This window comes from Salmo salar, chromosome ssa05 (genome assembly GCF_905237065.1).
Source record: "Salmo salar chromosome ssa05, Ssal_v3.1, whole genome shotgun sequence".
Lineage (NCBI taxonomy): Eukaryota > Metazoa > Chordata > Actinopteri > Salmoniformes > Salmonidae > Salmo > Salmo salar.
This window is the reverse complement of record NC_059446.1, coordinates 47405252-47420537: the sequence shown is the minus strand read 5'-3', so window position 1 is coordinate 47420537 and position 15286 is coordinate 47405252. Positions and strand designations below refer to the sequence as shown.

General features: G+C 44.5%; 1 protein-coding gene across 7 annotated transcripts in view; it reads right to left on the bottom strand.

Moving 5' to 3' along the window:
* LOC106604982 (receptor-type tyrosine-protein phosphatase U) overlaps window positions 1–15286 on the bottom strand; it is a 297005-nt gene that overhangs the window by 24736 nt on the left and 256983 nt on the right. For all 7 annotated transcript variants that reach the window (XM_045718284.1, XM_045718282.1, XM_045718285.1 and 4 more), the window contains one exon: window positions 14687–14836. In XM_045718284.1, the coding sequence (XP_045574240.1) occupies window positions 14687–14836 (150 nt within the window). The remainder of the gene's footprint in view (window positions 1–14686; window positions 14837–15286) is intronic.

The following is a 15286-nucleotide window of genomic DNA, read 5'->3' as shown; positions in this document are numbered from 1 at the left end:
GCGCTGAAGATGGACATGGGCGGAGTCTCCTCCGCACGCCGAAACCAGTCGTCCACCGCAGGAGCCTTGGTCTGACTCTGATGCCAAGGAGCCAGAACCGGCTGATACCCCAATACACACTGGAAGGGAGAAAAGTTAGTGCAGGAGTGGCGGCGCGAGTTCTGCGCCATCTCTGCCCAGGGCATGAACGCCGCCCACTCCCCCGGCCGGTCCTGGCAATAAGACCTCAGAAACCTACCAACATCCTGGTCAACTCTCTCCACCTGCCCGTTACTCTCGGGGGGAAAACCTGAGGTACGGCTGACTGAGACCCCAAGACGTTCCATGAACACCCTCCAGACCCTCAACGTGAACTGGGGACCCGATCAGACACTATATCCTCAGGCACCCCGTAGTGCTGGAAGACGTGTGTAAATAGAGCCTCCGCAGTCTGTAGGGCTGTAGGGAGACCGAGCAAAGGGAAGAGATGACAGGACTTAGAAAAACGATCCACAACGACCAGGATCGTGGTATTACCCTGTGAAGGAGGAAGATCAGTCAGGAAATCCACCGACAGGTGCGACCATGGCTGTTGTGGAACGAGTAAGGGTTGTAACTTACCTCTGCGCAGGTGTCTAGGAGCCTTGCACTGGGCGCACACCGAGCAGGAGGTAACAAACCCTCACGTCCTTAGCTAAAGTGGGACACCAGTACTTTCCTGCGCACCGTCCAACCAATACCAGGATGACCAGAGGAGGGTGACGTATGGGCCCAATAGACTAGCCGATTGCGGACAGCAAACGGTACATACAGACGCCCAGCTGGACACTGAAGGGGAGCGGGTTCTCTATGCAACGCCTGCTCAATGTCCGCGTCCAGCTCCCACACCACCGGTGCCACCAGGTAAGAGGCCGGGAGTATGGGAGTGGGATCCATGGGCCGCTCCTCTGTGTCATACAGCCGGGACAATATCTCTTAACGTTCTGAGAGCCTGGTCTGTAGGAAAGCGTAAATACAAAACGGGTGAAACATGGCCCACCTTGCCTGGCGAGGGTTCAGTCTCCTCGCTGCCCAGATGTACTCCAGATTGCGGTGGTCAGTCCAGATGAGAAAAGGGTGTTTAGCCCCCCAAGCCAATGTCTCCACGCCTTCAAGGCCTTGACGACAGCCAACAGCTCCCAGTCCCCCACATCATAGTTTCGCTCCGCCGGGCTGAGCTTCTTCGAGAAGAAGGCACAGGGGCGGAGCTTCGGTGGCGTACCCGAGCGCTGAGAGAGCACCGCTCCTATCCCAGCCTCGGATGCGTCCACCTCCACTATGAATGCCAAAGAGGGATCCGGATGGGCCAATACGGGAGCCGAGGTAAACAGAGCCCTCAGGTGACTAAAAGCCCTGTCCTCCTCAGCTGACCACTGCAAGCGCACCGGGGCCCCCTTCAGCAGTGAGGTAATGGGAGCCGCCACCTGACCAAAACCCCGGATAAACCTCCGGTAGTAGTTGGCAAACCCTAAGAACCGCTGCACCGCCTTTACCGTGGTGGGAATCGGCCAATTACGCACTCTCCATCTCCACCCCTGAAGTGGAAAGCGATACCCTAGGAAGGAGATGGACTGTTGGAAGAACAGGCATTTTTCAGCCTTGACGTACAGGTCATGCTCCCAACAGGCAACCAAGCACTCTGCGCACCAGGGACACATGCTCAGCGCGCGTAGCGGAGTATATCAGGATGTCATTGATATACACCACTACACCCTGCCCTTGCAGGTCCCTGAAAATCTCGTCTACGAAGGATTGGAAGACTGATGGAGCATTCATCAGCCCGTACAGCATGACGAGGTACTCATAATGCCCTGAGGTGGTACTAAACGTCGTCTTCCACTCATCTCCCTCCCAGATACGCACCAGATTGTACGCACTCCTGAGATCCAGTTTAGTGAAGAAACGCACCCCGTGCTTTGACTCAATCGCCGTGGCGATAAGAGGTAGCGGGTAACTGTACCTCACCGTGATTTGATTGAGACCTCTATAGTCAATGCACAGGCACAGACCTCCATCCTTCTTCACAAAAAAGAAACTCGAGGAGGCGGGTGAAGTGGAGGACCGAATGTACCCGACGCAGGGATTTGGAGACATCCTGGGAAGTGCAGCGTCTACCAGGAGATTTATCGCACAATCCCCCCGTCGATGGGGGGGGGTAATTGAGTCGCCTTCTTTTTACAGAAGGCGAGAGCCAAATCGGCATATTTAGGGGGAATGCGCACGGTGGAGACCTGGTCTGGACTCTCCACCATAGTAGCACCGTAGAAACCCTTAAACACCTACCTGCGCACTCTCGCGACCACCCCGTGAGAGCCCTCTGTGGCCAAGAAACATTGGGGTTATGACAAGCTAACCAGCTAACCACGGGAAAAGCAGGAGAGTCAATAAGGAAAAGACTAATTCTCTCCGTGTGACCCCCCTGTGTCACCATGCCCAAAGGAGCGTTGACCTCCCTAATTAACCCTGACCCTAATGGTCGACTATCTAAGGCGTGAATGGGAAAGGGTACATCCACGGGAACAATGGGAGTCCCTAAACTATGAGCTACCGCTCTATCAATAAAATTCCCAGCTGCGCATTAATCTACGAGCGCCTTATGCTGGGAATGCGGGAAAAACTCAGGAAAAGTGACAGACAAACATATGTGCAACAGAGGGCTCTGGGTGAGAATGGTGCCGGCTCACCTGGGGTGACGCCAGAGCGCCCTGCCCGCTGCCTCGATTCCCAGAGGAACCAACCTGGCACCGACCGGCAGTGTGACCTCTGCGGCCACAGATGGTGCACGAGCGGGAACCCCCTCCGGTCTCCCTGCACACCGTCCCTCCCAGCTCCATGGGTGTCGGAGAGGGGGTGCGGGAGGATGGAACCACCAGACCCCGATCCGGACATCCGCGAGTAGCCAGCAGGTTGTCCAGCCGGATGGACAGGTCCACCAGCTAGTTGAACGTGAGGGTGGTGTCTCTGCAAGCCAGCTCCCGACGGACATCCTTGCGCAGACTGCAGCGGTAATGGTCGATCAGGGCCCTGTTGTTCCATCCCGCGCCGGCAGACAGGGTCCTAAACTCCAGGGCGAACTCCTGGACGCTCCTCATCTCCTGCCACAGATGGTAGAGGCGCTCACCCACCGCTCTAACCTCGGGCGGGTGGTCGAAGACTGCCCGGAAGCGGTGGGTGAACTCCTCATACTGGTCCAACGCCGCATCTCCCTCTCTCCAAACAGCATTGGCCCACTCCAGGGCTTTCCTGGTGAGGCACGAGACGAGGGCAGACAGTCTCTCGATTGAGCCGGGTGGACGGTGGCCAGGTAGAGTTCTAATTGTAACAGGAACCCCTGGCAGTTCGCAGCCCTCCCGTCGTACTCCTGGGGCAAGGAGAGACGAATCCCACTGGGTTCAGGCGGGAAAGGGGCGCTCAGGGGAGCACCACGGTTGTACTGGTGGAGGCGCTGGAAGAACTCCCTGTCTCTCCCAGCAGTCCATTGTCTGGACAACGCGGTCCATGGTGGTTCCAAGATGGTGTAGTATTGCTGCAGTCTCCTGGACGTGCTCCTCCACTCCACTCCAGCAGGAAACGGGTACCGTTTCCTGCTGACTCCGTAGTTGAGGTCGGAGCTTCTGTAAGGGTGTTTAACTGCGGCAGAGAAGTCAGACGCAGGAGAAAAATAACTGTTTCCAACGGTGCAGTTTATTACAAAAACCCACGGGAAAACATAATAATAAAAATCAATGGGTAACATAACGACACACACCAGTACAGATGTACACATACAATAAACAATCTCCGACAAGGACATCAGGGGAAACAGAGGGTTAAATACACAACATGTAATTGATGGGATTGGAACCAGGTGTGAAGGAAGACAAGACAAAACCAATGGAAAATGGATCAGTGATGTCGACCGTCGAACACAGCCCGAACAAGGAGAGGGACCAACTTCGGCGGAAGTCGTGACACCCATGCCCATTTTTCCCCCCGCCTAAGTAATAAGTAATGAATCATTACTGAAAATGAAAGTGGCATAATTCATATGGAGTGTATAACGAAAAACACATTAACCTGTTAGGGCTAGGGGGCAGCATTGACACGGCTGGATAAAAAACATACCCGATTTAATCTGGTTACCACTCCTACTCAGTAACTAGAATATGCATATACTTATTACATATGGATAGAAAACACCCTAAATTTTCTAAAACTGTTTGAATGGTGTCTGTGAGTATAACAGAACTCAAATGGCAGGTCAAAACCTGAGAGATTCCTTTACAGGAAGTGGCCTGTCTGACCATTTCTGGAACTTCTTTGCCATCTCTATCATTTACTAAGGATCTCTGCTCTAACGTGACACTTCCCACGTCTTCCATAGGCTCTCAGAGCCCGGGAAAAAAGAGAATGTCGTCATTCCAGCCCCAGGCTGAAACACATTATCGCCTTTCTCAAGTGGCCCATCAAGAGACACTAGCTTATGCGCGTGACCCCGACCGCCCCGCCTTTGGGATTTTTTCCTCTGTTTGCCGAAAAGGAGATTCCCTGTCGGAATATTATCGCTTTTCTACGAGAAAAATGACGTAAAAATTGATTTTAAACAGCGGTTGACATGCTTCGACGTACGGCAATGGAATACTTTGAATTTTATTGTCAGGAATTGCGCCAAGCGCGCGACACTTCTTTACTATTTCGGATAGTGTCTGGAACGCACGAACAAAACGCCGCTATTCGGATATAACGATGGATTATTTTGGACCAAACCAACATTTGTTATTGAAGTAGACGTCCTGGGTGTGCATTCTGACGAAGACAACAAAAGGTAATGACATTTTTATAATAGTAAATATGATTATGGTGAGTGCTAAACTTGCCGGGTGTCTAAATAAGCGAGCCCGTGATGCCTGGGCTATGTACTTAGAATATTGCAAAATGTGCTTTCACCAAAAAGCTATTTTAAAATCGGACATATCGAGTGCATAGAGGAGGTCTGTATCTATAATTCTTAAAATAATTGTTATGCTTTTTGTGAACGTTTATCGTGAGTAATTTAGTAAAATGTTAGCGAATTCCCCGTAAGTTTGCGGGGGGTATGCTAGTTCCGAACGTCACATGCTAATGTAAAAAGCTGGTTTTTGATATAAATATGAACTTGATTGAACAAAACATGCATGTATTGTATAACATAATGTCCTAGGGTTGTCATCTGATGAAGATCATCAAAGGTGAGTGCTGCATTTAGCTGTCTTCTGGGTTTTGGTGACATTATATGCTGGCTTGAAAAATGGGTGTCTGATTATTTCTGGCTTGGTACTCTGCTGACATAATCTAATGTTTTGCATTCGTTGTAAAGCCTTTTTGAAATCGGACAGTGTGGTTAGATTAACGAGAGTCTTATCTTTAAATGGCTGTAAAATAGTCATATGTTTGAGAAATTGAAGTAATAGGATTTTGAAGATTTTGAAAATCGCGCCACAGGCTGGCAGTGGCTGTTACGTAGGTGGGACGAATTCGTCCCGCCGGTCCCATAGAGGTTAAAACAGTAAAAGTGTGCCGGGTGTGAGGGCCATCACCGACCCAGAGGACTGGGTGATCTCGCATTCCGAGGCCGACGTGAGTAAGGTCTTTAATCATGTCAATCCCCGCAAGGCCGCAGGGTCCGATGGTATTCCCTGACGCGTACTCAGAACTGGCAGGCATATTCATTGTAATTTTCTACCTCTCCTTGTTCTAGTCTGTAATCCACATGTTCTAATGACCACCCTCATTCCTGTTGCCAAGAAGTCTAAGTCTTCATGCAACAATGACTACTGCCCTGTGTCATGTAAAAATCTTCCCAGCATGAAATAGTTCCCAGTCGTTCTGGTTCTGATTGTGACGTCATGCTGTGAAATAATTGCACATGCATCTCTTTATGTGGATGGATGGCTGAGCTCGTGTGGATGTTTCTCTTACACGAATTTGCTTTACACATCTGCCACGTCAATGGTGGCCAGGAATATTGACTCTGACCAATCAGAAGCTTGTTGAGGCATGAGATCAGCATATAAATACCTAGACTCGCGTGTCAAAGTGCTGAGGGTTAATGTGAGGAGAGATTCTTTGCAAATGCAAAGACTTGGGCACTACGTTTTGATTGACAGTACATATATTTCTTTGTTAGTTAGTTAGCTAGCTATACAAACAAGTTAACCTGTTAGGGCTAGGGGGCAGTATTGACACGGCCGGATAAAAAAACGTACCCGATTTAATCTGGTTACTACTCCTGCCCAGTAACTAGACTATGCATATAATTATTGGCTTTGGATAGAAAACACCCTAAAGTTTCTAAAACTGCTTGAATGGTGTCTGTGAGTATAACAGAACTCAAATGGCAGGCCAAAACCTGAGAAGATTCCATGCAGGAAGTGGCCTGTCTGACAAGTTGTGTTTCATCTTGGCTCTTTTTATTGAAGACTGAGGATCGTTGCTATAACGTGACACTTCCTACGGCTCCCATAGGCTCTCAGAGCCCGGGAAAAAGCTGAACGATATCGAGGCAGCCTCTGGCTGAAACACTTTATCGCGTTTGGCAAGTGGCCGATCAGAGCACTATGGGCTTAGGCGCATGCCCGAGTCGACCCCATGCTTTATTTTCTTTCGTCTGTTTACCTAAACGCAGATTCCCGGTCGGAATATTATCGCTTTTTTATGAGAAAAATTGCATAAAAACTGATTTTAAACAGCGGTTGACATGCTTCGAAGTACGGTAATGGAATATTTAGAATTTTTTGGTCACGAAATGCGCCGTGCTCGTCACCCTTATTTACCCTTTCGGATAGTGTCTTGAACGCACGAACAAAACGGCGCTATTTGGATATAACAATGGATTATTTGGGACCAAACCAACATTTATTATTGAAGTAGAAGTCCTGGGAGTGCATTCTGACGAAGAACAGCAAAGGTAATAAAAATTTTCTTATAGTAAATCTGACTTTGGTGAGTGCTAAACTTGCTGGGTGTCTAAAATGCTAGCCCTGTGATGCCGGGCTATCTACTGAGAATATTGCAAAATGTGCTTTCACCGAAAAGCTATTTTAAAATCGGACATAGCGAGTGCATAGAGGAGTTCTGTATCTATAATTCTTAAAATAATGTATGTTTTTTGTGAACGTTTATCGTGAGTAATTTAGTAAATTCACCGGCAGTGTTCGGTGGGAATGCTAGTCACATGCTAGTCACATGCTAATGTAAAAAGCTGGTTTTTGATATAAATATGAACTTGATTGAAGAAAACATGCATGTATTGTATAACATAATGTCCTAGGGTTGTCATCTGATGAAGATCATCAAAGGTTAGTGCTACATTTAGCTGTGGTTTGGGTTTATGTGACATTATATGCTAGCTTGAAAAATGGGTGTCTGATTATTTCTGGCTGGGTACTCTGCTGACATAATCTAATGTTTTGCTTTCGTTGTAAAGCCTTTTTGAAATCGGACAGTGTGGTTAGATTAACGAGAGTCTTGTCTTTAAAATGGTGTAAAATAGTCATATGTTTGAGAAATTGAAGTAATAGCATTTCTAAGGTATTTGAATATCGCGCCACGGGATTACACTGGCTGTTGAGTAGGTGGGACGCAAGCGTCCCACCTAGCCCAGTGAGGTTAATCGTTTAATTGTAATTAACTAGGAGATCGGGGCACCAAGGAAATTATTCAGATTACAAAGTTATAATTTTCCTAATATAACTTTCCTATATTATAACATGATATATTATAGTATAGGCCGATTATCTTCTGGTTTAAATGGTGTATTTTACCTCGCGTCCAGTCTCATTCCAAACGTCGTAAATTGTTGTATCTGCGCGAATCCAGCCTTTACTAAAGTCATCCATACATCAATTGTCTTAAAATCATTTATTTACTAAACTAAGTAATTCACAGAAAGCATACAAACAGTAATTATCGTCACAAAGAATTGGTAGAGTAATGTGCCCTAGTGGGCTAAACAGGCATGGTGGCCTGTTAATGATGGTCAAACCTTGGCTCTCTCTTCTGAGGTAAGCTGGTCTGATGAAAGAAAATCAGGGTGGGGGTTTTTACGTGAACATAGAACAGGCTTGTCACATGACGCCTGGTCCTGTCTGTGTCCCTGGGGGGCGTGCCGATGACTGATTTAAGCTTTGAACAGAAATACATTCTATCACATTAACATCAATACATAGCATCTCAATGTATTCCAAATAGCTTTATCCTTATTAATACATTTTATACAACCATTTAGATGCAAGTCCCATAGCTGAGGCTATTATATAAACAGTTTTATGGTAATATGGTTATATTGTCTCTTCTGAGTATCACACAATTGTAACAAGCGGACCAGTTCGTAGGTGGATATTTTACCGATCTTTTATACCTTCTCCAGAACATAAATGTCGTTCGGTTCCCCAATTCTGTGAGTTGGAAGAATTTCCTTGTCTCTCTATGAAACCCCTCTGTCTCAACTGGGCCTGTTAGGCCGGACATTTCCTTTGGAATTTATGACCGCCTTGACAGGGCCTGGGTAGGGAGAGGTAGATAGGGGGATGGTGCAAGGGGGAGGGGGTCAACTGTGCTCCCTGTTCCCAGAGAGAGGGCAACGTCATGACATTGGGTAAATATACAAATGTACTTTGTTCAGTCTGCATATAAAAGGAAAAATATATGTTAATAAGGGATGACAGTTACTCCAAATGGATTGTGATATGTGTATTGCTGATTTCATTTTTGTCTTTGTTTCGATACAAATTTCACCAGATTGGGCCTTATGAAATGTTGGAATTCCCCGATGAGTTAGAGTGCTAACTTCCTGATCTGGTAACTCTTCCCAGAGGTTGCCAGTAAAATACGGGAGTATGAACAAATTTTGAAAATGGTTTAACAGTAACAGTATGTTGTTATGCTCTTTGACATTTGACGTAGAGATAATGTTATTAAGAAATTGGGAATGTAATAACTTGTCATATAGTCAATGCTTGTCTGGATTTCCTGAAACAGAAATTAATTGAACTAAACTGTTATTCTGACCTGTCCTCTCTTGAGGTTATCATGTCAGGTGGTGTCTTAATGCATGGTATGAATAATTTGACCACAAACAGTGTGTGTGAACCTCAAAACCCTCCCTAACCAGCTGAAGAAAGAGCGACAAAGGCGTTCAATGTGACAGTGAATTTTAAACACTCCAATCTGAGTCCGAGCAAAACCTGGGTACGGGCGGCAGGAAGGCTGAGACCGCACATGTGGAGTGAGCGTGGAGAGAGATAACGGCTCAGGTGAGAGACTCGTGTACGTGGGAAAAATGGATGTACCTATTTGGATAGTGAAATCGGACATTATCAAGGGCCATGAAAAAGGACTGTCATTCTGAATTTGGGTTGGATAATTTATAAAATGTTGTAGTAATGATTCGGATACAGCGAGAGAGAGTTGCTTTCAAACGGTGAGGGGTGGGGTCACTGCTAAAATGTATTAGACCTAGGGAGTCTCTAGAAACCTTATCTTTAAGTATCCTCCGACAGGGCGGTTGTTAGAGAACTCACTGGATGATAGCTTGGGTCAACCATTAAGGTTTTTTTTGTTCTCTTTTGTTTTACCATGTCATCAGAATTGTAATGTTAAATCGCATCAATACAGAGATTGCTGGATGACACGGTACAATTAATTGCATACAATTAAAGGCTCATAGTCTGTGCTTTGCGATAAAATCCAAGGATGAAAATGCAGGAGAGGGCATAGAGACCAGCATCACATGGGTATAGAATGTAACGGATGGACACATCAACGGATAGTCGCATCAAGGGTGGTGTGAAGTTATTAAACATACTTTTTTTCTCTTTCCTTTTCAAGTCAATATGTTTTTTGGTTTCGTGGAACATAAGACTGATAATTGTTCCAGAGGAGGGACTGATGTATATTGACTAATTGATTTGAGAATGTTTGGTATGTTTATAACTGTAGAAGTGCATTAGGAGTAGTGACTATTGTGTTACGGGTTAGATGGAATGATATGTGCAAATGTATCTGTAGCAGGAGGTGAAGTACACAAGGCCTGTGTTAGAGACAGAATGTTTAAATAGTGTTGTTTAGTGGTATGGAATGTGACTGCGGTGGAGATCTGTGGGGGCTCATAAATTAAGGTTGTGGTGATAGAGAGGTATCATTCCCAGAGACTATGTATATTGTTACAGGAGATAGCTCATAGGAGAGTGCACAATATAGGGACTATTATGAAGTTAAATTGAACATTACACATACCCAGATCATGGTGAGAGTAGAGGAGATTGTGGTGGCATTTCAGACACTATGGTAAACTTATTTATAAAGCCCTTCTTACATCAGCTGATATCTCAAACTGCTGTACAGAAACCCAGCCTAAAACCTCAAATAGCAAGCAATGCAGGTGTAGAAGCACAACATGAAACCTGTGACTCAGTTTTGTTAGGTTGGTGATTCTTCCAACTCATTAATCTCTTTCCCAATTTCTAACAGCCGGCAAACACTTGACAGATTACATACAGTTGTTATTCTCACAGCAGTCGCTGTAGGGACAGTATGTGATGGAGGCTATAGTCATGGGCCATGTTAGTAGAAGCAGGGGTTACTTTAGTAGCATTGTTGGGATATCATTTTATGAGGACTCGTGCCACATGGCTTTACAGCTGGTAACTGGGAGGCCGATGGGAAACGGGGGCTGTTATTCAAATGCCACAAATTAGTGATCTTGCCATAAGGTGGGAGTCTATGTTGTCAGGAAATGACCAATGCGTTGCAGTGTGTATATCCTCAGCACATGAGGAGCAGGAGATAACCGAGGGCACGGGCTGAATACTGGAGATTGAGTGTACATCAAGATACACCAGGCAGAGGGGGTTGGGACATCGTTGGTCTGATCTACACACAGTACTCCTTACAGCACCTGCAGTGGTAAAGATCGTCATGTCTCTCCTCAATAGGTGCATAGTTCTTACGGAACGTGAGGTCCAGCTGCATAATGGGTGAGCTTGAAGACGCCATGACAGAGGAAGCGGAGCTAAAGAGAGAGATAGAGAAAGACTAGAGTCCACTGTAAGACATGCAGATGGGTTGGGTCTGGGAGCTACTTTAACCTCTATGGGCTAGGTGGGACGCTTGCGTAAAAAAATCCTTAAAAATCCTATTACTTCAATTTCTCAAACATATGACTATTTTACAGCTATTTAAAGACAAGACTCTCGTTAATCTAACCACACTGTCCGATTTCAAAAAGGCTTTACAACGAAAGCAAAACATTAGATTATGTCAGCAGACTACCCAGCCAGAAATAATCAGACACCCATTTTTCAAGCCAGCATATAATGTCACCAAAACCCAGAAGACAGCTAAATGCAGCACTCACCTTTGATGATCTTCATCAGATGACAACCCTAGGACATTATGTTATACAATACATGCATGTTTTGTTCAATCAAGTTCATATTTATATCAAAAACCAGCTTTTTACATTAGCATGTGACGTTCAGAACTAGCATACCCCCCGCAAACCTCCGGTGAATTTACTAAATTACTCACGATAAACGTTCACAAAAAGCATAACAATTATTTTAAGAATTATAGATACAGAACTCCTTTGTGCAATCGAGGTGTCCGATTTTAAAATAGCTTTTTGGTGAAAGCACATTTTGCAATATTCTGAGTACATAGCCCAGCCATCACGGCTAGCTTTTTAGACACCCACCAAGTTTAGCCCTGACCAAACTCCGATTTACTATTACAAAAGTTTGATTACCTTTGATGTTCTTCGTCAGAATGCACTCCCAGGACTGCTACTTCAATAACAAATGTTGGTTTGGTCCAAAACAATCCATTGTTATATCCAAATAGCGGCGTTTTGTTTGTGCGTTCAAGACACTATCCGAAGTGTAAATAAGGGTCACGAGCATGGCGCAATTCGTGACCAAAAATGTCTAAATATTCCATTACCGTACTTCAAAGCATGTCAACCGCTGTTTAAAATCCATTTTTATGCCATTTTTCTCGTAAAAAAGCGATAATATTCCGACCGGGAATCTGAGTTTAGGTAAACAGACAAAAGAAAACAAAGCATGAGGTCGACTCGGGCACGCGCCTGAGTCTCACAGTACTGTAACCAGCCACTACCCAAACGCGCTACTTTTTTTCAACCAGAGCCTGCAAAGCCACGATTCAACTTTTTGCCGCCTTCTGAGAGCCCATGGGAGCCGTAGGAAGTGTCACGTAACAGCAGAGATCCTCTGTAATGGATAGAGATAGTCAAGAAGGGCAAGAAATTGTCAGACAGGCCACTTCCTGCATGGAATCTTCTCAGGTTTTGGCCTGCCATATGAGTTCTGTTATACTCACAGACACCATTCAAACAGTTTTAGAAACTTTAGGGTGTTTTCTATCCAAAGCCAATAATTATATGCATATTCTAGTTACTGGGCAGGAGTAGTAACCAGATTAAATCGGGTACGTTTTTTATCCAGCCGTGTCAACACTGCCCCCTAGCCCTAACAGGTTAAGGGAGAAATAAAAGTTTTTGGCCCGTATCACTTAGTGGCCTACCTAGCATTAAAGACACAATGTTTGTACAGATGTGTAGGAGGAGACTCAGCCTAGGAGGAAGGGTTAACCTGTTAGGGCTAGGGGGCAGTATTTGCACGGCTGGATAAAAAAAATGTACCCGATTTAATCTGGTTACTAATCCTACCCAGTAACGAGAATATGCATATACTTATTATATATGGATAGAAAACTCTAAAGTTTCTAAAACTGTTTGAATGGTGTCTGTGAGTATAACAGAACTCATTTGGCAGGCAAAACCCTGAGACATTTTCTGACAGGAAGTGGATACCTGATGTGTTGTATTACCTTTAAACCTATGCCATTGAAAAACACAGGGGCTGAGGAATATTTTGGCACTTCCTATTGCTTCCACTAGATGTCCCCAGCCTTTACAAAGTGTTTTGAGTCTTCTGGAGGGAGATCTGACCGAACAAGAGCCATGGAACGATGATGGCCCATTAGACACCTGGCGCGCGAGTTCATGTTGGGTACCCTCGTTCCAATACGTTATAAAAGAGTATGCATTCGTCCACCTTGAATATTATTCATGTTCTGGTTAAAAAAGGCCCTAATGATTTATGCTATACAACGTTTGGCATGTTTGAACGAACGTAAATATATTTTTTCCCCTCGTTCATGAAGTGAAGTCCGGCGGGCTTAGATCATGTGCTAACAAGACGGAGATTTTTGGACATAAATTATGAGCCTTTTTGAACAAAACTACATTCGTTATGGACCTGTGATACCTGGAAGTGACATCTGATGAAGAGAATCAAAGGTAATGGATTATTTACATAGTATTTTCGATTTTAGATCTCCCCAACATGACGACTAGTCTGTATCGCAACGCGTATTTTTCTGGGCGCAGTGCTCAGATTATTGCAAAGTGTGATTTCCCAGTAAGGTTATTTTTAAATCTGGCAAGTTGATTGCGTTCAAGAGATGTAAATCTATAATTCTTTAAATGACAATATAATATTTTACCAATGTTTTCTAATTTTAATTATTTAATTTGTGATGCTGACTTGACTGCCGGTTATTGGAGGGAAACGATTTCCTCAACATCAATGCCATAGTAAAACGCTGTTTTTGGATATAAATATGAACTTGATAGAACTAAAAATGCATGCATTGTCTAACATAATGTCCTAGGAGTGTCATCTGATGGAGATTGTAAAAGGTTAGTGCATCATTTTAGCTGGTTTTATGGTTTTGGTGACCCTGTCTTTGAATTGACAAAACATTACACACAACTCTTGTAAATGTACTGTCCTAACATACTCTAAATTTATGCTTTCGCCGTAAAACCTTTTTGAAATCGTAAAACGTGGTTAGATTAAGGAGATGTTTATCTTTCAAAGGGTGTAAAATAGTTGTATGTTTGAAAAATTTGAATTTTGACATTTATTTGGATTCAAATTTGCCGCTCTTGAAATGCACCTGCTGTTGATGGAGTGCACCACGGGTGGGACGCCTGCGTCCCACCTAGCCCATAGAGGTTAAACATCAGTGCTTGTGTGAAAATGTTTTTGTCTAATGCAGCTGTCTTGACCATCTGGGAAGAATAAACTTGGTTCAGCTTTCATAGTGTCTGTTGAGTTTTTTACTTTATTTTTTGTATTTAACCTTTATTTAACTAGGCAAGTCAGGTAAGAACAAATTCTTATTTACAATGACGGCCTCCCAGGGAACAGTGGGATAACTGCCTTGTTCAGGGGAAGAACGACAGATTTTTACCTTGTCAGCTCGGGGATTCGATCCAGCAACATTTCGGGAACTGGCCCAATGCTCTAACCACTAGGCTACCTGCCACGCCAAGAATGCTGATTTAATCAGTCTATATTATCCTGTTTTCTGCTACAATGTGTTGGACTTCTGAGCCATGCAGCATTGTTACATCAAGTTGACTTCAGGTCAGACACAACTTCTGTCTGATCCCTTCTAGTCCACCAGCAACAAAGTCAAAATATCCAACAGTGCTTCAATTTAGTATTCTAGGTTGGGGTTGTGTTGTTTTGTCTTAACCTTTTCTGTGAAGTCACTGAAAACAAATAGTATTTCACAACGAAACAGAAGATGTATTATTTCATTCCAGTGTTTGACTGACCTGGAACTCATCTCGTAGCTGGGAGGAGTTGCTCTGAGAGTCCACCCGCAGCAGGTCTTTGTAGATGAGTGCAAACTCATTCACCAAGATTGCCGTCTCTCCACACAGACAAGCCTCCAGGATGGCATCATGGATGAATATGTACTGCTCCTGCAGATAGAGAGAAAGGGGTGAGAGAGAGGTGTGTATGGAGAGAGAGAAAGAGAGAGACAGAGAACAACAAAACATAGGATGATATCACAAAGAAAGTGGGCGAAGTATGATACAGAGGACGGGTGGGGTGTTAGAGAGAAAGCGAGAGAGAGAGAGATAAGAAAGAGAGAACAACAGAACAGGGACAGTTAGAACATAAATAACATAGGACCATATCACAAAGAAAGAGTATGAGGTGTGGAAGGGTGGCAAGAGAAAAATCTCATTACCTGCCATGATGTGAATTAAATATAAGCTATAATATTGTAGTGTATCAAAGAGCGGTGGGAGACTGAATAAATACGTCTAAATAAACAAACATTTGCAGTGTATATATTTCATTAGAGCACCCAGACAAATAACTACAAATGTAATACACAGCTAAACCAATATTGGATTTACATAATA